This window comes from Heterodontus francisci, chromosome 8, assembly GCF_036365525.1.
Source record: "Heterodontus francisci isolate sHetFra1 chromosome 8, sHetFra1.hap1, whole genome shotgun sequence".
Taxonomy (NCBI): domain Eukaryota; kingdom Metazoa; phylum Chordata; class Chondrichthyes; order Heterodontiformes; family Heterodontidae; genus Heterodontus; species Heterodontus francisci.
In genome coordinates, this window is record NC_090378.1 from 95,598,974 (window position 1) to 95,624,816 (window position 25,843).

General features: G+C 40.0%; 1 protein-coding gene across 6 annotated transcripts in view; it reads left to right on the top strand.

The window, feature by feature from the left end:
- Window positions 1–25,843, top strand: part of prrc2c (proline-rich coiled-coil 2C) — a 110,455-nt gene that overhangs the window by 13,978 nt on the left and 70,634 nt on the right. For all 6 annotated transcript variants that reach the window (XM_068037784.1, XM_068037779.1, XM_068037783.1 and 3 more), the window contains exons 2-9: window positions 9,268–9,441; window positions 10,287–10,461; window positions 11,111–11,247; window positions 13,881–13,997; window positions 17,760–18,004; window positions 20,679–20,740; window positions 24,837–24,970; window positions 25,052–25,142. In XM_068037784.1, the coding sequence (XP_067893885.1) occupies window positions 9,327–9,441; window positions 10,287–10,461; window positions 11,111–11,247; window positions 13,881–13,997; window positions 17,760–18,004; window positions 20,679–20,740; window positions 24,837–24,970; window positions 25,052–25,142 (1,076 nt within the window). In that variant the 5' untranslated portion in view covers window positions 9,268–9,326. The remainder of the gene's footprint in view (window positions 1–9,267; window positions 9,442–10,286; window positions 10,462–11,110; window positions 11,248–13,880; window positions 13,998–17,759; window positions 18,005–20,678; window positions 20,741–24,836; window positions 24,971–25,051; window positions 25,143–25,843) is intronic.

The window sequence follows — 25,843 nt, forward strand, 5'->3', positions numbered from 1 at the left end:
TGTCTTCCAATTGTTCAAAGTCAGGAGAGTCAATTTAGAGTCAGCCACCTCTTGCCTTTTATTTTCTCCCTTCCCTCCTCAGTACCCTCCAAACACCCATGTTTGTGCCAGCAATGGCCAGATAGCAAATAGGAGCAGGAGTCGGCCATTCGGCCCTTCAGGCATGCACTGCCATTCAATATGATCATGGTTAATCATCCAAACTCAGTACCCTGTTCCTGCTTCCTCCCCGTATCCCTTGATCCCTTTAGCCCTAAGAGCTATATCTAACTCTTGAATATGTTTAGTGATTTGGCCTCAACTGCTTTCTGTGATACCAAAATACCAAAAGCTCCTCATAAGTGGTAAGGTGTGTGATAGAGTGTACCATTAAATTAGAGAATTGTTACCATCTTTCTGACCACTTCAAGAGCACAGTACATGGCATGACGTGATTTCAGCATTTGGTGGGGAGGGGGGTTCTGTGCTTCAACAATAGCTGCTTTTCACTTTGTGGCCCATCCATGGTGTATGCTATAACCCTGGATATGTGAATGTGTTATTATCTGCACCTTACATGTAATGTCTGTTAAACTCCAGAAAGCCAGGTTGTGAAGGGTAGAACTTGAGCCAATCTTAACTCACTTTTATAAGCATTTGTTTAGAGATACGCATTACAACATGCACCTCATAACCCAACCACCAAAGTTTCAATCTCTTCCTATTTATAGGAGCACAAGTGAATCCTCAGATAATACCACCACCTGCATACAATTAAATACAACTGCTTTACAATTGCAATGCCTTCCAGTAACTGTCATCCCAAAACTTGAATTTCCATAAAAGCTATCTGTTGCACATCAGCCTTTAGCTTAATTGAAGGTCCTAAGTAGGACATGCCAGCCTCCTTGATGTTCTGTAGTTTCTAGGAAATGATTTAATTCTAAAAGCTTTTTAAAATTATATACAACAGCACAAAATTCAGTATTTCTATAAATTGTATTATCAACTGACCCACATACTTCTAATTTGCGTTTTGCCAATCCTGTGCAGGTAGCATTAATGTGAAAACCTAATTCTGCAAATTGCAGAGAGTTCATGCATGTGTTAATTTACATGATATGATTTTTGATCAAATACTCAATCTTTTTCCCATCAGGTTTTTAAGTGTTCTAAAAAAAAAAATCTCGGGATTACAGTGGTCAGTGGAAAACTATCATTGAAAGTATAAAATCATTTTGTTTCTAATCTTGTCACAACTTTAAAAAGGATTATTAAATTGGAGCAATTTGAAATATTGAAACAAAAAGCTCGATAGTATTCTTCTTTATATCATTTTGCAGTTGCTGATGACTTCCAGCATTAAAATTGCACAGCCTTCAGTGTTTTCCAAAGCTTTTTAGAACAATACACTGGTATGTGATGATACAGAACTCCTGAAGCCAATTTTTTGCAGTGAAGTGTAGATGGGCAAAGAGTCAAAATAAGTGCTACCCACTTCTACCACTATCAATAGTGTGAGGATGCGTTAAAATCTTTATCCCCCCAGCAAAAAAAAATATCCGAGCCATTTAAACGGTCCTCATGCAAGGTCGTTGTCTTTTTCTGCATTCATTCTAAAATTGAATTAAATTTCTTTCCTTTTAACATAAACTTTTGTTGCAGTTGTTCAGACGCATAGTGTTGCACTTCAAATGCCGTAAAGGTTTTTGCAAGAAACCTTTTAATATTTAGTGCACTGTTTTTAGTTCCACTTCTCCAAAGGTCACAACGTATATTTAAATTTTTTCTCAGTTACCGATACGGTTAATCATAGACTCTACTTTTATCCCAGAATAAAATACACCAACCAGGTTTTTTTAAATAAACAACAAAGTTATCAGTTTATTATAAAACAAATCTTAACCAGCAACGATGCAAAGCATTAACACAGATTGAAATTTAAAAGTTTCTTTCTTACCTTAGCCCCTCCCTCCCACTCGCGCACACATGCACACTGGTTAACCGAAAAATAAAAATCTATTACAAAAAAAGACAGTCAAAAAGAATAGGCCAAATACTTGCTAATTCTTGAAGAAAAAAGGGAAGATATGGAAAGATGTCAGATGTCCTTTGTTTTGGTTTGGCGTCCCAGATACGCATAGAGGGGTATCTTTGGGAGCTTCCTAGAACAGTTCTTGTCGGGCAACGTTGAAGATCAGTTTGGGCAGGCTTTCCAGGAAAAATGCAGCAACGGTTTCAATTTGTATCTTACACTTGCTTCTCAGAGCTTCTCAAAGAGATGGAAGCAGCTGGAACAAGCTAAAGTGGGGTTTGTTCCCATGGCAAGTTTTCTCCAACTGTTTTTTTTTTTAACACTGTCCAAAGCGAAACCAAAACAATGTCACAAGTCAAGCCTCCTGACCCCTATAAATCTTGACCTGTCACTTTTTTGTAAACATCTTTCCCCCAAGTCGAAAAAGCCCTGCTGGGTAATTATCTGAAGGCAGGTGCCTTCCATTAAGGGCTTGTTTTTAGCACTCCTTGATTCTTCCAGTAACTCTTGTTTTCAAGCTCAGTCCAAAAGACCTTCTGATGATCTCTTTTTAAAAAAAACACACTAAGTTCCAGCATCTATGGAATCTTCTTCCAGTTTTAACACACATCCTCATAATTTAACAAAAAAATGGAAGCACTCGTAACAATGTATCATGAAGTCCACTGATATACATGAATGTATTGTTTCAGGGTGTAGTTGCCATATTAAGCTTTTTGCTTTGGGAGAATGAATAATTTATATAGATGTAGGAGTATGTGTTGAGTTATATCAGGTGATTTGTGATGGATGATTTCTTCAAAGTATTTGTTATCTAAAAGATATTCCGAAGCAAAATTACAAGTAAAGATAGATCTTTTTTGTGTCATAGCCAAAGCGTAATCAGTAGCTGGGCACATTGCTACAGGATTACTCCTTTAAAGCAAAGCAAGCCAGTATTTTGTCATTCTGAAGGATCATAACCTTATTGGCTTTTTTTTTTTACTGGCTGTAAATTTGAACTTTGATATAGTTGTGTTCACTGGAATGGTTGTAGAATTTGGTTATACAGAAAAAGTAACCAGATTATGTGAACACTAGTAGCTAAATTTCGAAATACCTTATATATTCAGGTGTCTGATTATTGATATGGTGTGGAAAAGATCACTATAACTACCATTACAGTTTGCAGTCAAATTTTTCCATCTTGAGGTAGAGGGGAAAGAAACTGTTGGACTTTTCTGGTGGATTAAAAATAATTTATAGAAGTCAGCAATTGTGTTCCCAAGTATCTCATCAGCTAGGATTTGCTTATACTGATTCTATTTTAGGTATTTTGTCAAACCTTTAGTTCAATAGATGTAGATATGCAAAATATCACCACAGTTTAAAGCTGTTAACTGCCTATCTTTGATACTCTAGAAGTGACTGATTTTTGGAAATGAACTGTTGGCTCAGTATGTAACAGTCCATAGCAAGTAACTACATTTGCTGTCTTGCAAAGTTCCTACTGTAACTAGTGAGTTCCTTCATAATACATGGACTTGAGGAGAACGGAGACCCAAAATGACAGATTTCTAGATACTTGAAAATATTTTTGTGTGCAAGATACTAACTTGTAAGAGACTGTGGTGATTTTGCTTTTAGGAAGGGCAAGATGGGGAAATGCTTCATACAGAGCTCCATACCAGGCTAGTCTTGTCTTTAGACCATGGGTTGCTGCACCATATTCATTGTCAAAATACCATAGAAATATTGGTCAGCATTTTGTGGTCAGCGGCGAAGTACCGGCACTTAGCACTGACCTCAAAGAAAGCCGTGCACAAAGATCTGGCGATCTCTGAGGAGTAGATTTCATCTTTCCCGACGTTAATTTGAATTTGGTGCCAAATCGAGGGGATCCCAAGGCATCCAGCAACAGTGATGTTATCAAGTATGGTAAGCAGCCAATCTCATTCAAGTATTCTGAGACTGCAAGCCAAGATGTAAAATACACTTCTTATCCATCACTTTTTATAACAGTCACAGAAATAAATGATTGGGACATGCACATTAGAAGCTGAAATAGCATAACCTTTTTAAAAAAATTATTAGACTTGGAATTTTTATCAATGGAAAAAAATTGGCTTTTCACAAATATAACAGTTTTCTGGAGCAAAGGAGGTTATTCAGTGGTAGTTATGACTTAATACGTCATTAAAAACCCAATTACACCTCATTAACAAGCCATAGTTTTTGGGGGATGGGGGGGTTAATAGCGATAATACAGCATAAAGGGGGAAGTTCTCATCAATTCAGTGATTTCTAATTGATTGCAGTCTGCTGGGACCTCTGGATTTCTGCATTTAGTTGCGCATGTGCGTCTTCAAAAATTGCTGCCAGTTTCATAGAAGTGATGACGGCAAACGCTGACCGTTTTGCCACCCTTACCACTGCAAATTCCGAGCCCTTGTTTTTATATAAATTGTATTTCAGAATTTATGTTTCCAGCAACTGCTCAAGTAATTAGATTCTAATACTCATTGCAGGTTCTTCATAACATCATTGTGCTGAATTGCCATGCTGCCAACGTGAATCTGGACATAGTGAAACCTTTCATGACTGCTTGATCAAACATGCTCGAGTACTAGTTTGAATAGTAGCACCAATTACAGTGCATTCCATTTATGTATTCGTTCTTGTGAAATACATTATAATTGAGTCCTGCAGGTAATAGCATTTGCCATTGCAGTAACCATTACTGTGAAGTGTCGTTGGCACAGCATGGAGAATAAATAAATGTGTGTAGCACATTGTGGTAGAATGTTGTTGTTTCGCAATGTTTTTTGTGGCAAATATTGAGGATTACTAAATAAAATTGAATTTGGGAAGTTTCAATGGAATCCCTTGTAAACACAAGTTCATAGCATGAAAGTGCTTTTGTATGTTAGCATTAAAACAGTATACTCAACAATTCCAGTGACGCAGTCAAGAATATTCCAGTCATTCATACTATGGAATCACAGAAATTGTATTTGGTAGAATTCTTCAAATATTCATTCAGTTTTATCAGGCAAATTGAACATGTACATTTGGCATATAATACTGGGCAGCCAAATCGAATAAGACGACTGTAACTGAAGCCATTTTTTTCATTAGATTTGATTGACCTGAACATACTTGATAGCTTATGAAAACTTTTGTGCCAGTTTGCTGCTGTCAGCTCTGCTACTGTGATTATTTTGCATAAGGTACACCCCCCCCCCCGCCCCCCCCCCCCTCTACAGTTTCCAGTCACTGTCCAGTATCTCCACCAAGAGATCATTTTTAGTGAGAGCCTAGTCACCATGTGAACTAGGAGCATTTGATAAGATCGTGGCTGATCTGATTGTGGCCTCAACTTTACTTTCCTGTCTAGCCCCTATAACCTTAGATTCTTGATTGACAAGGGAGTCAGTCTTGTTCAGCCTTAATGACTTTGCCTCCACCTCTCATTGGGGAAGAGAATTCCACAGACCAACGATCCTCAGAGAAAGAAAATTCTCCTTATCTCCATCTTAAATGGGAGACTGCTTATTTTTAAATAATGTCCCCTAGTTCTAGTCTCTCCCATAAGTGGAACCATTCTCTCAGCATCCACCCTGTCAAGTCCCCTCAGGATCTTATATGTTTTAATAAGATCACCTCTCATTCTTCTAAACTCCAATGGATACAGACCCAGCCTGTCCAGCCTTTCCTCATAAGATAACCCCTTCATCTCAGGAATCAGTTGAGTGAACCTTCTCTGAACTGCTAATGCAATTAGATCCTTTCTTAAGTAAGGAGACCAAAACTGTATGCAGTACTCCAGATGTGATCTCACCAAGGCCCTGTATAACTGTAGCAGAACTTTCCTACTTTATATTCCATTCCCCTTGTAATAAACAACATTCCGTTTGCCTTCCTAATCACTTGCTGTACCTACATACTAACCTTTTGTGATTCATGTACCAGGACACCCAGATTCCTCTGTACCAGAGTTTTACAATCTCTCTATTTAAATAATATACTGCTTTTCTATTCCCTGCCAAGGTGGGCAAGTATATTTTCCCACATTATACTCCATTCCATTTGCCATATTCTTGCCCATTCACTTAACCTATCTATATCTCTTTGCAGACTCCTTATGTCCTCTTCAGAATTTACTCTCCGACCTATCTGTGTCATCAGCAAATTTAGCAACTATGCATTCTGTCCCTTCATCGAAGTCATTGATAAGGATTGTAAATAGTTGAGGTCCCAGCACTGATCCATGTGTTGCAGCTTGCCAACCCAAAAATGCTCCATTTATCCCTAACCTTGGTTTCCTGTTAGCTAACCAATCCTCTCTCCATGCTAATATGTTACTTCCTGCACCATGAGCTCTTATTTTGTGTAGGAACCTATGATGTGGCACCTTACCAAATGCCTTTTGGAAATCCAAGTACACCACGTCTACAGGCTCCCCTTTATCCACCTTGCTTGTTACTTCCTCAAAGGATTCTAATAAATTAGTCAAACACGATTTCCCCTTCATAAAATTATGTTGACTTTGCCTGATCGCATTGAGTTTCTAAGTGCCCTGCTGTAACCTCCTTAATAATAGATTCTAGAATTTTCCCTATGACAGATGCTAGGCTAACTGGCCTTTAATTTCCTGCTTTCTGTGTCTCCTTCCTTCAATAGAGGAGTTACATTCACCATTTTCCAATCTGATAGGACCAATGCATCTATCTCAGCAGCCACCACTTTTAGGACCCTAGGATACAGGCCATCAGGTCCTGGAGACTTGTCGGCCTTTAGTTCTAATAGTTTTCTTGGTGCCCTTTCCCTGGTGATTGTAATTATTTTAAGTTCCTCCTGCCTTTCACCTCTTGATCTACAAGTATTTGAGATGTTATTTGTGTTTTCTACAGTGAAGGCAGACACAAAATATCTTCTCTGCTTCTGCCATTTCCTTATTTCCCATTAATTCCCCAGACCCACTCTCTAGAGGGCCAATGCTCACTTAGTTACTCTTTTCCTGTTTAAATACTTGTAGAAACTCTTACTATCTTTTTTATATTTCTAGCTATCTATCTCTCATACTCTAATTTTTCCTTCCTTATCAATCTTTTAGTCATTCTTTGGTTTTTAAATTATCTCCGATCTTTTGACCTACCACTAATCGTCGCAGGATTGTACTCTTTTTCTTTCAATTTGATACTATCCTTAATAAAAACAGAAAGCGCTGGAAATACTCAATAGGTCAGGCAGTATCTGTGGAGAGAGAAACAGAGTTAACGTTTCATCAGATTCCAATGAAAGGTCACAGACCTGAAACATTAGCTCTGTTTTTCTCTCCACAGATGCTGCCTGACCTGCTGAGTATTTCCAGTACTATGTTTTTATTTCAGATTTCCAGGATCTGCAATATTTTGCTTTTATGATACTATCCTTAACTTCCTTGGTTAGCTACGGATGGTGCGTCCTTCTAGAGTCTTTCTTTCTCACAGGAATGTATCTTTGCTGAGAGTTATGAAATATCTCCTTAAATGCTTGCCACTGCATCTCTACTGTCGCATCCTTTAACCTAATTTCCCAGTTCAGTTTAGCCAACTGTCTTCATACCCTTGTAATTGCCTTTATTTAAGTTTAAGACACTAGTCTTAGACCAACACTTCTCACCCTCAAACTGAGCAATTCAATCATGTTATGATCAATAAGTTGGCCAGCTGTTCTCATCACAGCTGACTCCAATTGAACTCCTGCCTATAATTTATAGCTAGTGCCAATGAATAACGATCAAGAACCTTGGGTGGTCTTCTCGCTCAACTGACAGTGCCTGCTAACATGCATGTTCACGTGGAATAGGAAAGATTGTACTGTTTCAGAAATATGAAACTGCTTGAATTTCCAATTAGTTATTAGAGAAGGAATTGTTACTTAAAGCATTTGGCTAGTTCCTCATTTGTTAATTTATTCTGCTGATATTAAAGTTTTTTATAGCAGTTTTTGAATTTAGTAATCAGTTCCTCATTCCACCCCAAACAATATTCTGTCCTCTTTTCATATCCCCCATACCAACCACCACCCCCCACCCCCAACACCCCCGGCTCTCCTCAAAGGCAGTGGATCATGCAGCTGTCTGTTTGTCTAGGAACCAGGAGCTCTGTGGTTCACCCAAGTGGTCCTGTGTGAGCATGCTAGTGTGTGCCAGTCTCATAGCGGTAGAGCGGCTGCAGTTAAGCTCACGTTTCCACTCCTAATCGTTATTCGGAAACTCCTAGTGAACTGCACGTGTGGCTATCTGGTGAGAGCTGGATTGGACTTGGCTGCGATTCATCCTGCAGTAGAAAAAGTTGATAAATCTTGCTAATGAACCAGCACTCTGCAGTATCCCTCCAAATTAGTGCAAAATTTGCTGTTTGTTCTTGATATCGAAGCATAAGGCAACTAACTCCTAAGTACTGGTGTACAAGATTATGAGGGGCGTGGATAGGGAGCAGCTGTTTCTCTTAGTTGAAGGGTCAGTTACGAGGGGGCACAAGTTTAAGGTGAGGGGCAGGAGGTTTAAGAGGGATTTGAGGAAGAACTTTTTTACCCAGAGGGTGGTGACGGTCTGGAATGCACTGCCTGGGAGGGTGGTAGAGGCGGGTTGCCTCACATCCTTTAAAAAGTACCTGGATGAGCTCTTGGCACGTCATAACATTCAAGGCTATGGGCCAAGTGCTAGCAAATGGGATTAGGTAGACAGGTCAGGTGTCTTTAATGAATCGGTGCAGACTCGATGGGCCGAAGGGCCTCTTCTGCACTGTATTATTCTGTGATACTGCAAAAGCCTTTTTATTTAATTGTACCCATACCTGGTCAAATCTCAGTTGTCACCCTTTCTCCAAGTATGCTGTATGAAGAATTTTGTGTCCTGTTCAAAGGAGATGAAAATGGTTTCCTTGGAAAGGAAGACTGCCCTGAATTCTTATATTTCCATTCCTGTCAGTTCTAGACTAACAAAATCCAATGTTGGTACCTACAAATTCTATGCATTTTGCAAAGAATTTCTTGGCAATTTGTTTATCATCCTTTCAGAGTCACTCTAAGTAGCAGTCAATTAATAAATGGCTTCCTTAGATGAACAATTAAAGCACTTTATTTGGTTTAATTTATGGTGCTGCAGCTATAACAATCCATATGTTGACTGGAGAAATCTTTCTCAGTTGCAGTTGGGCCTGTAAGTCCTTGTTAAATCTGAAAGGAAACTTGACTTTGGGAGTTTCTGACTATGTGTTGCTTTGCAGGAGGTGGCTGGTACGGAGGGTTATCCAGGTCTTGCCAGACTCGATGAATTTCCATCGAAATGTCCGAGAGGTCAGGCCAGAACACAAAGGCAAAGGATGGGAAAACCAAGTATGCAACACTCAACCTGTTTAACACATACAAGGGGAAGTCAATAGAGACTCAGAAAAATTCAGGTGAGCCAATTCTGGTTAGTGTAATAAAAACAAGAAATGTTGGAACCACTCAGCAGGTCTGGCAGCATCTGTGAAAAGAGAAGCAGAGTTAACATTTCGGGTCAGTGACCCTTCTTCGGAACTTAGTGTATGTAGTTTTGCTATTATCAATATTTTTGTCCCCTTTACGCATCCTTTTTCTTGGGCTGTTGAGAGGACAGGTTGGTGAGCTGCTTCCTTACCCTCTTAGTGCTGCTCTTCAACTGGACATTGGGACTGTATTGATTCACCCTTTCATTTCTCTTGTGGAGGAGCACCTTTCTTCTGCTCAGTGTTTCTCGGTCCCATGGTGGAAATCAAGAATCTGCATACCTGGGTATGAAATCTTATCTTTCTGTTATGTGGATTAGCAGTTTGCAGCAGCAGTGGCTTGTCCTGCCCAATGAAATTGTCCTAATTGTTAACTTAAGGTTGTTCATATAATTATATGAAAATTGAAAAGTAACTGAAAGCATGGATTATTGTTATACTTTGATTTATCCAGATTTTATGCCTGATATGAAAACATTATAAATTGTACAGGGCCTGACCTATGTTCAGGTATTGCCAAAAAATATTCTTATGGTCACATAGTACTGGCAGTCTCAGACTAGTTCTGAGCAGAAATCTGCATCCAGATTATCAATAATTTAGTTATGGTGCTAAGAGAAATGCTGTATTGTCGAAGGCAGTTGCGTTATATTGGATTTGTGGTTTTACATTGAAAATGTAAAGGAAATCAGTAGTGCAAAATAAAATCCCACACACTTTTTGAATCTTCATCGTTATACTCTTGTTCTTAACTTTTGTCTGGTCATTGTCCACAGTTGCAGCACGCCATGGATTGCAGAGCCTGGGAAAAGTGGCCAGCTCACGACGCATACCACCACCTGCCAATCTTCCGAGTCTCAAAGCAGAAAACAAAGGAAATGATCCCAATGTTAATATCATACCAAAGGATGGATCAGGGTGGGTCACCAAATCTGAACAGCAAGAGGAGAGGTACAGACTGCAGTGAAGTTGTCTTCATAGAATTTTATTGCACCAAGTACACAAACTGTAGAAATTAAATAAGCATATACTTTTCATTGCAGTTCAAAGTATGCTAATCTATTTATTATCTACAGAAAATTAACTTACTTGTGTTGTATCTTATAAATGGAGATGTGTATACAACCAAAGAACACTCATAATTGGTGTAGGATCCTTAGGATAGGCCATTGTCACCCGCGGAGGAAATATCACTGAAGTCCACTATTTTCTTGAGGATAAGTTGGCAGGAATTACATTTTTAAAAAACCACTATGAAGAATATTTTATGGAGGGTGGTAAGCAAGAACCCTGACAGTGTTATTTTGCAATCTAGAAATATGAATTGAGAGATTTTACTTTTCAGAATAAAATGGTTGAGAAATTTTGATTTATTTACCTTGGATATTTCAAACTTGCTTTTCTTAAACGGGGGTGGGGAAATGGGGCGAGGGTTTAAATAAGACAGGTAAGGAATAGGAAAATGACATATTTGGTCAAAGCTATTACAGTAATTGTACAAATTAGTATAATTTGTTATATTTGTTGGAATAAACTGAGACTTTTCTCCTGTCTGTTTTACACGAAAACAAGAGAACTAATTTCAAAATTGTGATTTCAGTAACAATACTACTGAAACCCAAGTACAAGAGTCACAGCAGCCCAGTTCAGAACCCCCAGCCCCAAGCACACAGGAGGTACCAAGTACAGTTGTGAAATCCTGGGCCCAGACTAATAAGCACACTGGCCAAGGAGATGGTAAGCATCTACAAATTAGAATGAGCCAATGATTGACTTTGGTTTGTGTGTACTACATTTGTTTGTTGCATACTGTGCTTGAGTAATATTAGGGAGCTTGATGCTGTAATAGTTAACTGTGAGGTCGGGGGTTGGGTAAAATCATTCTCTCCTGTTCACACCCAACTGATCAACCCATCCTTGGTCGCAGGCCTCTACCAGTATCATTCTTCAGTCAGTCACTGAGAAATGTACAGCAGCGACTGGTGACAGCTCTTCTAGTTTTCCTTTTATGCCTCCCTGACACCCCAGTGGATCTCCACTGCAAGGCAAACATGATACCATAAAATGGAGGAACACAGATTCAAACTTTTTTAACTGAGTTCCTGTCTTCATCTACAGTGCTTTGTGGGGCATTCTACATGAATCACTCAATTGATCCTTCATCGGGCTATCACACTTATATTCCTCATCGTCCATTTTCTTTTGTAATATTGAAACAAGTGCCCCGTATGAGGTGAAGAAAATAAAACAAATTAATTGACTTCCTGTTGTTCACAGATAAAAATGCAAAAGGTACTTCCTGACTGGTTCTCCTCTTGTTTTACATTCATTTTTTGCACCGTTCCATATCCAAGCAATCTCCTGCTTCTGAAAAGGATGATGTTTTTTCCGCAGAACTCATTGTCAACTAATTAAAGCCCTCTGTTTTTAATCAGATTTATTCTTGAAACTGACCATTGCTTTAAAGTCAGGTCTTAATTCAACAGTCCAGGGATTGCTGCATCTATATTAAATATGTATGCAGGTAAAATAAAGCACATCTGACTTATGATCATAACAGCCCTCAACACAGATTGCTGACATGGCAGCAGCTCTCTTAGCTGTTTCACTCCTTCACTCCTCAGGAAACCTACTCTTGAACCCTCTGCTCTCTTCAACCTTTGTCTCATGTCTAACTTCCCTTGGTGTCAGCCTGGTGTAGTGCATAGCACTCTCTCTTGAGTCAGAAGGTTGTGGGTTCAAGGCCCACTTTTGAGCACAAAAGTCTAGGCTGACACTCCAGTGCAATACTGAGGGAGTACTGTTGAAAGTTCCATCTTTCGGATGAGACAGTAAACTGAGGCTCTATCTGTGCTCTTGTGGCATAAAACATCCCATGACACTATTTTGAAGAAGAGCAGGAGAGTTCTCCCTGGTGTTCAGGCCAATATCTATCCCTCAAAAATCGCAAACACATCTGGTCTTTATCACATTGCTGTTTGTGGCAGCTTACATGTTGCAAATCCTACATTACAACAGCGACTACATTTCAAAAGTACTTCATTGACAGCAAAGCACTTGGGATGTGTTGAGGTCATGAAAGGTGCTGTATAAGTGCAAGTGCAAATATAAATGTCTTGCTGCACAGATCTCCTAAAGCTCTTTTTTCAAACCTTGAATCCAGCTTCCATCCTGTCAACAGCATCAGGACCACTTTAAATTTGTTTATAACATTCTCTGTGGCTATCACCATGCTAGAGCTATAGGAAGCTGCTGTTGCTTAGTTCCATTCCTATTCTTTCCCAGTGAGATACATCTCCAGCAACGGCTTTCATACCACCTCCATTAATCTCTGGAAAACTCAGATTCCATCCTTAACAGTTCTCCAGTTCTTTTACATGCTTCCATTGGCAGTATTATCAGCCAGCATGGGATCAATTTCCATGTATGTGTTGACAACTAATTTTACCTGTTCAGCATCACCCTCAATTCCATAATGATCTCTTTTGTCAGATTCCCTATCTGACATTGTCACTGGAGGTAAATAGAATTCCATTCTTTTCAGGTCCTGGCATAATCTGGGTACCCTTGCTTCTCGTTCCAGTCATCTCCCTGCCTGTTCACTCAGGCCAAGCCAGGTAGTTCATAATCTCAATATCCTGTTCAACCCTGAGCAGAGTATCCAACCCTATATCCTTGTTTCCACAACTAGCCTGCCTCTACCTACCCTAGCCCCTCTTGCCGCTGAAATCCTTATTCATGCTATTGTTCCCAAGACTTTTCTTTGAATGCCCTGCTCCCTGGCCTCCCAAACTCTGGATCGTCTAGAATTCCCCTGCCTATATTCACTTTGTCACTGTCCTTGCTGACCTCTGCTGCTCCCTGACTTCCAAAGCATCAAATTTAAATTTCTTATACTTGTTTGCCAATCCTTCATGACATCCCCACATGACCTCTGCAACCAGTTTTCCCCCTTGATTCCATCCAGTAGCCTTTGGTCCTCCAACTCTGGGTTCTTTTGCATCTCCTTCCCAGCCTAACTTCTCACTCAGCATTCAGTCATGTCAGCCCTATTGTCATGAAGTGCCTCCCAATTATCTTTCTTATATAACTTCTTACCACATACTTATGCTTAAAAAAGGATAAATTTGGGGGAAGCTTTTGACTCGTTTCTCATCTTTCCTAACCTATGTTTCTGTTCACCATCCATACTTTCCTATGCCAAGTGCTTTGAGACAGTTTACATTAAAGGCAGTATGAAAATACAGGATGTTGTTGAATAAGGGTTCACCGGTGTAACTTTTGCTGTATGTGTCTTAGAAATCAGAGGAAACTTACACACAAATGTTTGTGTCCATGACTCTTTATTCTGTGATTTTTTATCAATTCAGGAATCCAAAGTTTAAACACTCACTTCCAGCATGAGTTTCCCAGCCTGCAGGCAGCTGGAGATCAAAAGGAGTTGCCAGATGAGGCTTATGGACCTGGACCTAGCTTGCGCCCACAAAGTATGTGTTGCGTTTACATCTTTTTAAACTGTATTGCCCGTTTCTCAAATTTCTCACTTGTAGCTTTCCAAGATCACACAGCTACCTTCAAGTTGGAGCAGTATAGTCTTGCGTACCCATAGTACCATGTGCATTTGTCAATTTTTATTGCTTTAAAATGGATGGGTGGCTTAAATTTAGACGGATGGGGTTTGTCTTACTAGTATTTTTTCCTGTGCTAGAGTTCCTGCAGCTATTGACCAAATATATATCAAACTGTTGAAACTTGGATAAATTCTTAGTACTAGGGTTAGACCAAAATGAAAGTGCAATGTAGTAGTAAGAACATAGGAAAAGGAGTAGATCATTCAGCCTCTCGAGTTTATCTTGCGATTCAACTAGATCATGAGATCTGTATCATAACTCCATTTACCTACCTTTGATCAATAATCCCTTGGTATCCTTATTTAATTGCTTTATTGCAAGGGGCCTGGAGTATAACTGCAAGGAAGTCTTGGTACAGTTGTATAGGGCTTTAGTGAGACCATATCTAGGGTACTCTACGCAGTTTTTTTCTCCCATATCTAAGGAAGGATAGATCTGCCTTGGAATGAAGCTTCACCAGATTGGTTTCTGAATGAGGCGGTTGTCCTATAATGAGATGCTGAGTAAATTGGCCCTATACTCTATGGAATTTAGAAGAATGAAAGGTGACATTGAAACATGCAAGATTCTGAAGGGGCTTGACAGGGTAGACACTGAAAGGTTGTTTCCCCTGGCTGGGGAATCTGGAACACTGGCGCAGTCTCAGAATAAAGGGTTGGCCGTTGAGGACTAAGATGAGTTTCATTTCTTCACTCAGTATTGCGTATTTTTGGAATTCTCTATCCCAGAAGGGCAGAGGATGTGCAGTCAATGAGTATATTCAAGACTGAGATTGATAGATTTTTGGGCACTAAGGGAATTGGGCGATCTAGGTATAGGCAGGAAAGTGGAGTTGAAGCTCCACTGAAGTATTTAGCAGACTCAAGGGGCCATATGGCGGATTCCTGCTTCTATTTATGTTGCGTCTTGTATAGTATATATTGAGCAGGATAGTAGCAGACTTCAGGACAAAAGCAGATTGGTTAATGGGCAGACCCATGACTGATGCAATTTAATATGAATAATTGTGAATTGATGCACTTTAGGAGAAATAACATGGACAGCCAGTATAATCTAAATGATATTTTGAGGCAGGGGTGGCGGTGGTGGATGCAAGAGTAGAGGGACCTGGGGATGCATATTCAAGGTGGCAGACCAAGTTAATAGTGATTAAGAAAGCATGTGGGAATACTTGCATTTTTAAATCGGGACATTGATTGCAAAAACCAGGAAATCACGCTAAACCTTTACAAATCTCTGGCTAGGTCTCAGCTACAGTATTGTATACAGTTTTGTGCACAATTCTGTCAAGGCCTTGGAGTGGGTAGAGAGGAGATTTACCAGTATGATACCAGGGATAAGGGGCCTCAGTTATGTGTAGAGCTTAGAGAAGCTGGGATTGTTCAGGTCAGTGCAGTGGCTTGCACCGCAGGCTAGCACCGCAGCCTCACAGCTCCAGCGACCCGGGTTCGGTTCTGGGTACTGCCTGTGCGGCGTTTGCAGGTTCTCCCTGTGACCGCAGGGGTTTCCTCCGGGTGCTCCGGTTTCCTCCCACATGCCAAAGACGTGCGGGTTGATAGGTAAATTGGCCATTGTAAAAATTCCCCCGCGTGTAGGTAGGAGAATTGAGGGAAGGTGGGGATGTAAGAGGAAAAATGGAATTAATGTAGGATTGATATAAATGAGTGGTTGATGGTTGGCACGGACTCTTTGGGCCGAAAGGCCTGTTTTGGTGCTGTATCTCTCAATGACTCTAGGTTAGTGGGAGGCCTAGTAGAGGTATCCACAATTATGAGGGGTTTTGATAGAGCAAGTAGGGAGGAACTGTTTTCTGTGGGAAGTGGGTTGGTAACCAAAGGTGGTAGATTTAAAATAACCAGCAAAAGAGCTAGAAGGCAAGTGAGAATTTTTTTTCCAGAGGGTTGAGATCTGGTACCCACTCTCTGAAAGGATGGTGGAATCATTCCGTGCAAACTTTCAAAAGGCAATTGGACATGTACTTGAGGACTAATTTGTAGGGATGAAGGGGAAAAGCTGGGGTATGGGACTAAATTTGACAGCTCTTTCAAAGAGCCGCACAGGTATAACGGGCTGCATAGCCTCCTGTGCTGTAAAATTTGTTGATCATTATCTAGCTACCCTTAAATGTATCTGCTATTTGCCTCAGCTACTCCCTGTGGCAGCAAATTCCACATTCTAATCATTCTCTTGTTAAAGAAGTTTCTCCTGAATTTCCTATTGGATTTTTTAGTTACTGTCTTGTATTTATAACCCCTAGTTTTGAATTACTCACCCTCCAACCCCATCCCTCAGAACTGGAAATATTCTCTACGTCTACCCTATCAAACACCTTCGTAATTTTAAAGAGCTGTTAGATCACCCCTCAACCTTCTCTTTTCTAGAGAAAAGAGATCCAGCTTGCTGTTTTTGTCTTAAAGTGCTACAGAGCACATTACATATATCTACGTAACAATACTACCTTTAAAGTGCTTTGGGGATATCTTATGTTAAGATGCCATGTAAATTCAGGTTTATTTCTTAATATGTCATACTTTAAATGTATAGGGTGGCATATTAAAACTGCAGAGAAAGTGACATCCTTTTCAAAAAAAGTTAACTCTAGTGATTTCCTGAAATAATTGCTAAAGATTGCACAGAACAAAACTACAATACCCAAAATGCAGCATGAAAGCCTGCAGCAAACTCAACCAGGGTGTTGCAGCTTCTTTTGGTGTATTTTGAGGGGAACTAATGTTTGCACTGGGGTCGTAAGGGATTGTTTGAGCTGCTTTGATGCAGAGCCCACACATTGTGCAAGAGGCAGCCGGACAATCCTAGACCATAGTGAATAACGTTATGATCAAGGACCTAGTCATTGCAGACTTGGTTAAAAATTCGCTGGTGAAGTTCTTCACTAAAAGCTTTATCAAGAACTGCAAACCTACTGTGGGTGACAAGAGGAAGAAAAAAAATGTCTAACTTAAATTAAGGGCATGTTCTCACTAGAGAAGACATGATTGAGAGGTGATATAGTTTTTAGATTCTAACAGGACTCGCTAATGTAGACCATGATGAGTTGTTTCACCTTGTCCAGAGCAGTAGAACCAGAGGACACCGCCTACGCTTGAAAGTGTGTAACTTTAAAACATATCGGAAACATTGTTTAAGAAGGCGGGTTTCGTCACCAGCTCCGTTATTGCACGATGCAACTGCCAGGAAGATGAACCTGATGGGCCTTGGTCTTATTTTCATCGAGCAGCTCCTTCATTCTTACATGAAATGATTTTGGAGGGGGAAAGAATAACAAAAGTATTTGTATTTAATCTTTTAAATTGAGGCATAAAAATGTACAAAAATACCTGCAAATGTGAAGGAGGCAAAAACCAAGTTACTTGTATTAAGTTTCCAAACGAGTATAGGTAAATGCAAATGTAAATTTTGTATCTGTAAGGCCTGCAGTATCAGCAAAGTGTAACATTGCTACCTTATCAGTGATGTTTCAGTATGTTCACAACTGCAGTATTGGCAAGTAACAATTCCATTTAGGAAGGCATATCCACTTGGGATCAGGAACTGCTTCTGAGATTTCCAACAGGAAATCATTTGATATATAATTATAATCTTTGTTGAACTATACAGATGTTGCCAGTTGGCGGGATGGTGGAGGGAAAACTCTTAGCCCAATGCCTGTTGGATCCCAGGAGCAAGATGGTAAACCCTGTACTTTAGAAGATGGAGTGACAGCCACACCAGAATTGAATGACAGCTGCAAAGGTCTTGATAAACGGGATGGACGGGAAAAAGCACCATTGCCTCTGTCCAAGATAAATGGGCAGCTGATTATTCCACCTGCACCACAGTTTAGAGGAATAATGCCACCTTACGTAAGTATTAATCCTTTCTTTCTGGAAAGGTGTGTACATGATAAAAGAAAGTAAAGAACAGATTTGCATTTATATAGCACCTTTCACATTCTCAAGACGTTCTTTACAGCATACTAGTTTTAATGTGCTTGCAATTCCTGTGCCATGTGGGTTCTTAAGGGCATTTCATGTGACTTGGATAACCTCTTGTGCAGGAAGCGGTTCCAGTTTCTTGCACATGACCAAAAAATAGTACCAGGGATTAGGGACTTCGGTTATGTGCAGAAACTGGAGAAGCTGGGGTTCTGCTTAGAGCAGAGAAAGTCGAGATTTGGTAGAGGCATTCAATATCATGAAGGGTTTTGATAGAGTAAATGAGGAGAAACTGCTTTTAGTGGTAACAGGATCAGTTACCGGGGACACAGAATTAAGGTGAATGAGGCATCAAGGCCTTTTTTTTAAAACAGTGATTTTGGAATTCATTGCCTGAAAGGATGGTGGCAGCAGATTCAATAGCAGCATTTTTTCTAATAGTTTTTCTAATCAGTTCCTAATTCTCAATTTAACAACAATGGGGGGTTCTTGGCTGGGCCCTTACCTACAAGGTAAGAGTGCATCAGTTGTTGTAAATTAAGCAGAATTTAATAAGCAAGTTGTAAAATGCTTGCCACGTCGTCTTCATTGCTTTTTGTTAATATCTATACCCCGGGAATCTAGAAATCCCAAATTGTCAGCAGCACAGGTGACATCATTTGTTCCAAACTTGTCTCGAAGTTCTCTTGAAGACTGTGCCAAAAATGGCCCTCTGCTTTCAACTTTTATATATATCTCCTCCCATATTTGGGTAGAGTTCAGATTAACCCTTTCAATTGACCAGTTTTGTGTCACCCAATGCTACCCCACCTCCATGGCCCTCAATTCCCTGGCACGAAGGCCCAAACAAATGTCCAACTCGTCTTAACCTAAGCTCCCAGGGTCACATTCCTTTGTGAACAGAAGTTACATCCTTTACAAACACGTTACTACTTTTACAGTGTTGCATCCTCTGATAAACAGTACATTCTGGTTACATGCTGTTCCCAAGTCAATTACTGCTCTCATGGATCTAAGTCAATTACAAGCAAATGTTGTAGCATCATGATCTTTGAAAAGATATGGGAAAATCCCTTTAAAAATAGGTGCACTACATGGCTTAATAGTTTAATGACCTAATAACTGATAATTGCTATAGCTGTTACTAGCCTAATTAGATTGGCTTTTAAGTACGACTTTGAATTGAGATAAGACACCTGGGCAACATGGACAGAGGAGTACACATGCTGTTCAAGGTCCTGGTCCCAGACACTTACTGTCTCCTCTTTCTTTCTCGAGATAGCATTGTAACTTAATTCATTTGACCATTTGTGTATGTGTGTCTTATCAGAAAAGGAGTTTTCTCACAGTTTTTCCCTGGCATTTTGTTTAACATGCAGAACTCAACTAGAACATCTCAAGCCTATATGGAAAAATTATTAAAGCATAATCCAAAAATAAAGGAAAACACATAATTAGTAAAACCTCTCAATTGATGAAATCATTAAAATCTTACAACATTCAAAATAAAATTGTGAAGGGGATAGCATTTTTTAGGACAATGGGGAAAGGGCAGGGAAGTAGGACTAATGGAATAACTCTACTGAAGAGCTGGCACAGTCATGATGGACTGAACGACCTTTTCCTGTGCTGTATTGTGATTTTATGAAGTGTAGTTGCTGCTCTAATGTGACAGAGTATTTGTGCACAGCAGGGCCCACAAACAGCAGTTCTGGTGATGATTGAGGGATACACATTGGCCAGGGCACAAGGAGCATTCCCATGCTTTTTGAATAGGACCGTAGGATCTTTTTCTGATCAGTGGGGCCACTGTTTAACATCTCACCCAAAAGTTGGTATCTCTGACATTGCAGTGCTTGGGGCTTGAACCCGTGGTCGTCTGATTCAGTGGCAATGTTGACAGTAGGTAGACTCATTTTTAGAAATATAATTATTTGGGAAATGAACACAGCTGATGGGCAGCTAATAAGGCAGAAAGTTTTGCTAGGTTATCTGAAGATGCCACCCTCTACGGGTTGGCTATGAACAAATTGCTGTAAGGAAATTATACCAAGTTAGACAGCATGCTAGCCAATCAGTTTGCTTTTCTGAGACTCTAGTCAAAGGTAAAGCAGGCTGCGAACCTCTTCATGATTTGCCTTCACTGTTGGCACTAACCCATATCTTCAAAGTGTACAATTAGCCATCTAGGCCCCAAGCTTCAGAATTCCCTCCCTAACCCTCTCCACCCTTTTCTCCTGTTTTAAAATGCTCCTTAAAACCAACTTCACACTAGGGCTTTGGTCTCCATCCTAATGTCTCCTTGGTCAATTTTTGTCTGATTACGCTCCTGTGAAGTATCTTGGGACATTTTATCAAGTTCAAGGCACTATATTAATGCAACTTGTTCTTGAAATCCACACTTCAAAACTGTACAGCATTATATGCCATCAGTGTGCTACTCAGCAAGTGCACCTAAAATTATAAGGGCAAGCGCAAATGAATACCATAGGAAGTTAAAATTCAAATAAACAGAATTTATGAAGAAAAAGTAATTTTCTGATCTAGTGTATTAATTTATAAATCACACCAGTTGATCAGTCCCCTTTCTGCTAACTTTCAGATGTCTCACTCATCTAAAATGCAAGGGCCACATCGACTACCGTATCCAGCACCAAATATTAAGTAAGTATACTACAAGTTCTGAATATTAATGATGCATACTGCACTTTATTCAGATGTCTGCCATTGTTCACGAAATAACTTGCTTCATGCTTCCAAGGATTGATGCATAATTTTATTTACTTTCATAATGAAACCCTTTTAGGTCAGTTAATTTCGTGCAGACAACTATATTGTCTCTTTGCACATCTTTATCTGTGATGCAACAAAATGCTGAAATTGAAGTTCTGTTAACTGGTTCTTATTGAAACATCAATCTTTCAGATGTTGATGTGCTTTGCATTTCTAGTATTTTTATCTTAGCTGTTCTGGCAGGATTAATAAATGACCTCATAGTAAAGGATCCTCTCGGCAAAAGTGATTGTAACATGATAGAATTTCACATTCAGTTTGAGGGTGAGAAGTTTGGGTCTGAAACTAGTGTCTTAAACTTAAGTAAAGGCAATTACAAGGGTATGAAGACCGAGTTGGCTAAAGTGGATTGGGAAAATAAGATAAAAGGTAAGACAGTAGAGAAGCAGTGGCAGACATTAAGGAGATTTCATAACTCCCAACAAAGATACATTCCATTGAGAAAGAAAGACTGAGCAGGATACACCATCAGTGGCTAACTAAGGAAGTTAAGGATGGTATGTAATTGAAAGAAAAGGGGTACAATGCTGCAAAGATTAGTGGTAGAGCAGAAGATTGGGAAAATTTCAGAAACCAGCAGAGGATGACAAAAAATAGAGAAGATTGAGTACGAGGGTAAACTAGCAAGAAATATAAAAACAGACAATAAAAGCTACTACAAATATATAAAAAAGAGTAGCTAAATTAAGTGTTGGTCCCTTAGCGGATGAGACTGGGGTGTTAATAATGGGAAACAAGAAAATGGCAGACACTTTGAACAAGTATTTTGTATCTGTCTTCATAGTACATGACACAAAAAGCATCCCAAGAATAGCAGGAAATCAGGAGGCAAAAGGGAGGGAGGAAAGTAAAGCAATCACTATGGAGAAAAAGTACTAGGAAAACTAATGGAACTAAAAGCTGACAAGTCCGCTGGACCCGATGGCCTGCATCCTAGGATCTTTAAAGAAGTGGCTGCAGAGATAGTAGATGCATTGGTTGTAATCTTCCAAAATCCCCTAGATTCTGGAATAGTCGCAGCGGATTGGAAAACCTCAAATGTAACACCTCTATTCATGAAAGGGCGATGACAGAAAGCAGGACACTATAGGCCAGTTAGCCTAACGTCTGTCAGTAGGAAATTGCTAGAATCCATTATCAAGTTAGTAGTATCAGGACATTTAGAAAGTCATAATGCAATCAGGCAGAGTCAGAATGGTTTTATGAAAGGGAAATCGTGTTTCGCAAATTTATTAGAGTTCTTTCAGGATGTAACGAGGGCGGTGGACAAAGGGGCACCGGTAAATGTCGTGTGTTTGGATTTCCAAAAGGCATTCGATAAGGTGCCACATAGAAGGTTACTACACAAGATAGGAATTCATGGTGTTGGGGATAGTATATTCGCGTGGATGGAGGATTGGCTAACTAGCAGGAAACAGAGTCAGGATGAATGGGGCATTTCCAGGTTGGCAAACTAGCTAGTGGAGTGTCACAGGGATCAGTGCTGGGGCTTCAACTATTTACAATCTATATTAATGACTTGGATGAAAGGACCGAGTGTATTGTAGCCAAATTTGCTGACGATACAAAGATAGGTAGGAAAACAAGTTGTGAGGAGGACACAAAGTGTATGCAAAAAGATTTAGATAGGTTAAGTGAGTGAGCAAAAATTTGGCAGATGGAGTCGTCATCGTTGGCTGTCGCTCGATTCGAAGGAGACATCTACTCAAGGTCACTAGTTACTGCCATGGCTCTTCTGGTGACTGTATAGGCCGATTCTCGACCAGCAGATCTTTGGGCACTTGGAGCAGGATGTTCCACGAGGCAGTGGGATCCGGAGTGCAGGACTTCCTTTTGTTTCCTTCTCTGCTGCTGCTGTGCCTCATCATTAAGGCGTTTGGACTCAAAGCATGATGCAACTTGATGGACAAGTTTTTCCCATTTTGAACGATTGGTGGCATGCTCCTTCCAGTCATCGAAGTCAATGCTACCCACTTCAAAGAGAGCTTCAGAAGCATTTTCTTTGTCCTCCACCTGGAACGCTGGCCATTCGAGAGTTGAGAAAACAGGACGTGGCTGGGGAGCTGGTTTTCGGCCATCCGGACACAATGTCCAGTCCATCAAAGTTGGTTTTGCAGGAGTTTTGCCTGAATGCTTGTGGAGCTGGCTTCAAGAAGGACACTAGAACAAAGGCAGATGGAGTATAAGGTGGAGTATTATGTGGGAAAATGTGAGATTGTCCACTTTGACAGGAAGAATAGAAAAGCAGAATATTACGTGGAGGGAGACTGCAGAATGCTGTGGTGCAGAGGGATTTGGGTGTCCTTGTACATGAATTTCAAAGTTAGAATGCAGGTGCAGCGAGTAATTAGGAAGGCAAATGTTGGCCTTTATTGAAAGGGGGATGGAGTGTAAAAGTAGGGAAGTCTTGGTACAACTGTACATGGCACTACTGTACATGGCACTGGTAAGACTGCACCTAGAGTACTGTGTACAGCTTTGGTCTCCTTACTTGAGATAGAAATGGCAACACATCCTGTGGATTGGTGTGCACTACTACGATGACCAGTTGCTACAGCAGCTTGGCAACAGGTCCTAACGTCAAAAATAACTCACCGCGTCACTTGTCAGTTATCGTGTGGCACCATTGGCAGAACCTGGCCTCCACAGCCATCAGCAAAGGTGCACCAAGAGAAGACACACCACCTAAATGGATTGTTTGCTGCATGTCCATCATCTTTTGTAGCTGGAAGGATGCCAACCATCTTAAGGGAAAGTTCCTTAAGTAGAAACAGTTCAAAGAAGGTTCAGTAGCCAGATTCCTGAGATGAAAGAGTTGTCTTAGGTGGAAAGGTTGAGCAGGTTGGGTCTATACTCATTGCAGTTTAGAAGAATGAGAGGTGATCTTATTGAAGCATAAGATTCTGAGGGGGGTCAATAGAGTAGATGCTGAGAGGATGTTTCCCATCGGAGAATCTAGAACTAGGGGGCACTGTTTTAAAAATAAGGTTTTTAAGACGGTGATGAGGAGGAATTTCTTCTCTCTAGATTGTTAATCTTTGGAATTATCTTCCCCAGAGAGCAGTGGAAGCTGGATCATTGAATATATTCATGGCTCAGTTACAGATTTTTGATCCACAAGGGTGTCGAGGGTTATGGGAGGGACATCAGGAAATGCAGTTGAGGCCAAAATCAAATCAGCCATGGTCTTATTAAATGGCAGAGCAGGCTCGAGGGGCCGAATGACCTACTGCTGCTCCTATTTCTTACGTTCTTTTAGCTAGCTTTATCTTGTCTTTTTAAGTTAAAGCAACATTCTAGTTTTACAACCAGAAGTCGTCTCCTACTCCCCTCAAAATAAAAATGCAGTAGAAGGAAGCACCTACTCTGTTTAGGGTCACTGATTAAACAGTGAGGAGACAGGAGGTGCACAATGGAATGCACATAAAGGTGTACCCCATTTCACAGACAGCTCATGGTATTAAAACCTCAGTCAATTTGTTCAGTCTGATAAGGGGACATGGACCAGTTGAATTACATATGTGCTGTTAAATATGGATGTTATCCAGAGATATGTGTTTTTAATTTTAAAGTGTCATTTTACAAAAATGGAGTACATTACTTTAAAAAAAATTAGAAATGAAATTTGGATAGGTTTGTCTACTTTAAGTAAGCATTCCCTTAAACCAATGAATTAGTTTTTTAAATCTGTGTTACAAACAATTGAATACCATATAGCCCTTTATATAGGGTGTTTTAGAGATCCTTAAGTTATTCTTCCTTGCTTTTTTAGTATATGAAACATTTCTATAGCTTTCGTGTTTTCCTTTTTTCCCCCTCCCCTCGTGTTTTTTGAGTCTACATTTCTGTGTTCTCTCTTTATGGTGAGTTTACTCCTAAATGTTCTGTCTCCTTGATCAATTTTTTTCAAATAGTCTGGATTTTCTACTAATTTTTTTTTCTCTCAATCCTTTTCCATGCTGGTTAGGAACCAAAGTAGTTCCGGAAGGCAACAGCATTCTCAGTGGTGTCTTGACCTTCTTGAACGACCCTCCATTATTAGCGCAAGTGAATTGAAGGAGCTTGATAACCTGGACACGGAAACTGATGATGGCTGGGCAGGTAAAACAGAAAAAAGTTCGAGATCAATTTTCCGCAGAAGCTGAAATGAAGGCGTTCAATTGAATGTTTCTTGCATTTCAGGAGCACAGTCTGAGGTGGATTATACGGAGAAACTAAATTTTAGTGATGAGGATGAGGGAGCATCCGTGCACAAGGAAGATGATGGAAGCTGGTATGGTTTAATTTCTAAGTAATGCAGTGCAATCTTCAAAGCTACAAAATCTGTTTGCCAGACATTGACTTGCATTATGTTAAGAATTAATGAATTTTAAAAAGTAAATTGTCTCTTCCTGGTACATCTAATAGTGCAGTCATGAACTCCCAAAGTTCTAATCCTATCCTTGACTAATGTTTAAACTTGTCTACTTTTGTAGACATTTTCCTGATTCTCAAAAGCACTAGGTTGGTCACCACTGGCAGAAGTTCAGTCCCAGTGCAGAAATATGCTGACCTACTTTCAGTTAATTACAGTTCTCGCATTTTTTTTTGAACGATTTTACTTGTGTAAATGTCTAGACAACTATTTCCATGAAGTCGGCCTCTTATAAATTGAAACCTATGTCTTTTTGCTGTGCTTGCTGGCTTAACATAGTCCAGTTCTAACATTTGACACCAATCAAGGTGGTGATGGCTGGGTAGGTGAAACAGAAAAATGTTAGATCGATTTTCAGCAGATGCTCAAATAGAGGCATTCAATTGAATATTTCTTGCATTTCAAGAGCACAGTCTGAGGTGGATTATATGGAAATGTCACCTATAATAATAGAACGTTAAGGGGTGGTGGTAAGTGGTAATCAGCAGGTTTCCTTGCCCTTGTTTGACCTGATGCCATGAGACCTCATGGGGTCCGAGATCCATACTGAGGACTCCCAG